The following is a 1,599-nucleotide window of genomic DNA, read 5'->3' on the forward strand; positions in this document are numbered from 1 at the left end:
CCTTTGACTATTGCTTTCTTGCCCTTGTGCTGATGCAATACCTGATGTTGGTCAGGGGGTCACCAAAATTACACTTAAGGTTAGTCCATTTTCAAAGCTGACCTTACCAAATTGGGTTGTCAACCTCAGGTACCCCAACTTTAAACAGCAATAGTACAATAACCATAGCATATAGAGCTTAGCAGAGGGTACCATTGTGCTCAGGGAGCTCTGTTCTATCAGCTGACCTCAAAAGATCAACTATTTTTTTCCTAACCCTGACCCCCATTTGCTCATTCATGGCAGACGCACGAGAAGCTGCATTTGAGAAATATCAACACCAATTAGAGGCAGAAAAAGTTACAAAGCATCAGAGGATAGAGAGCAATCGCATACTCAAGCATCAAGAAGAGGAGGCAAAGCGTGCACAGCGTGCAGTAGAGAAGGAAGAGCGTGACAGACAGCGCATGCAGGAGTGTGCTGCAATTGATGCTCGCAAAGAGCAAAGGCGCAAGGATAAAGAAGCTTGCAACACTCAAAAAGCTCTACAATTGCCCCAAACAGGCAAGCGTAAAGCTTCAAAGCCTTTGGCAAAGCCTATGAAGAAGCAGCGTAGTGGTGCGGCTGCCTGTAGGGGTGTTGTTGAGCCAGAGCCTGCACCTGCACCTTGCACCCACAAGACCCGCAGTGGCCAAACTGCAACTCTATACAATTAGTTTGTATAGAGGAACTTTGTCACATAGGTCTATAGAACACTCCACCCAGAAATCTCATAATAATAGCTATTGTGTGTGGCTCTACAGCCTCATTTTGCAAAGTAGTGATGTTGATGATGGGTGCGCATTGCGCGAACATGCGCATTGCGTGCACAGACACGGTACGGCACGGCATCTTTGATCGCTCAATTCTCGTCTGGCCGCTTGATATTGGATGTACCAGCGCAGGAAGGTCGTCCGCAGGACTACAAGCTCCAAATGTGCTTCTGAATTGGTGTTATCGAGCTGTCAGTCACGATCAAAGCGTACTGCTTTGAATCAATTGGGTTGTGATGACTTGTAAGGGAGAATTTCGTGGTGGACAACATAGCAAGCGGTACAATTACCAAGGATCGCTGGTAAAGTGTGATCGATTCTACGTCTGGAGTCTGTAGTGCCCAGTGTTTGCCCTAACACCAGAGCCATGCCTTTAACGCCGCTAAAAATGCTCCATCTCAAGCCAAATTGTGTTGGCCGTCGTTCCAGCCATGCAACCAGCATAATGAGGATGCTGCATGTATCGACGACAGTTCGTATGTAGTTCTTAGATTGACAGCTCGGACCTATCCGTAGAACCATCAGTCCTTCCGTGTTGGTTGAACGCTGGTCTCAAGTGTAGGTATGGGAACGCCATTGAGGTCAGTCCATTTGATCCAAGCCTTGGGCGCTGGCTTCTCGGCAGCAACAACTTCTTCCTTGAGGCTGCCTGTCATCCTGACATGGCTTGCAGCCAACAACAACCCTACCAGTCTTTATACTTGTGTCAGCTACTATTTGTCAGCACCCATTTGTCAGCACCCATTTGTCAGCACCCATTTGTCAGCACCCATTTGTCAGCACCCATTTGTCAGCACCCATTTGTCAG

General features: G+C 47.7%; 1 protein-coding gene across 1 annotated transcript; it reads left to right on the top strand.

Annotated features, from left to right (window-relative positions):
• On the top strand, positions 1-695 carry BU25DRAFT_480583 (uncharacterized protein; the record flags this gene model as incomplete). Its single annotated transcript, XM_033711057.1, has 1 exon — positions 1-695. Exon 1 carries the CDS (start codon positions 279-281, stop codon positions 693-695), a length of 417 nt encoding a protein of 138 aa, XP_033556515.1. The 5' UTR covers positions 1-278.
• Between the last annotated feature and the right edge of the window lie 904 nt (positions 696-1,599).

The sequence above is a fragment of the Macroventuria anomochaeta genome (assembly GCF_010093625.1).
Source record: "Macroventuria anomochaeta strain CBS 525.71 unplaced genomic scaffold BU25scaffold_45, whole genome shotgun sequence".
Classification (NCBI taxonomy): Eukaryota; Fungi; Ascomycota; class Dothideomycetes; order Pleosporales; family Didymellaceae; genus Macroventuria; species Macroventuria anomochaeta.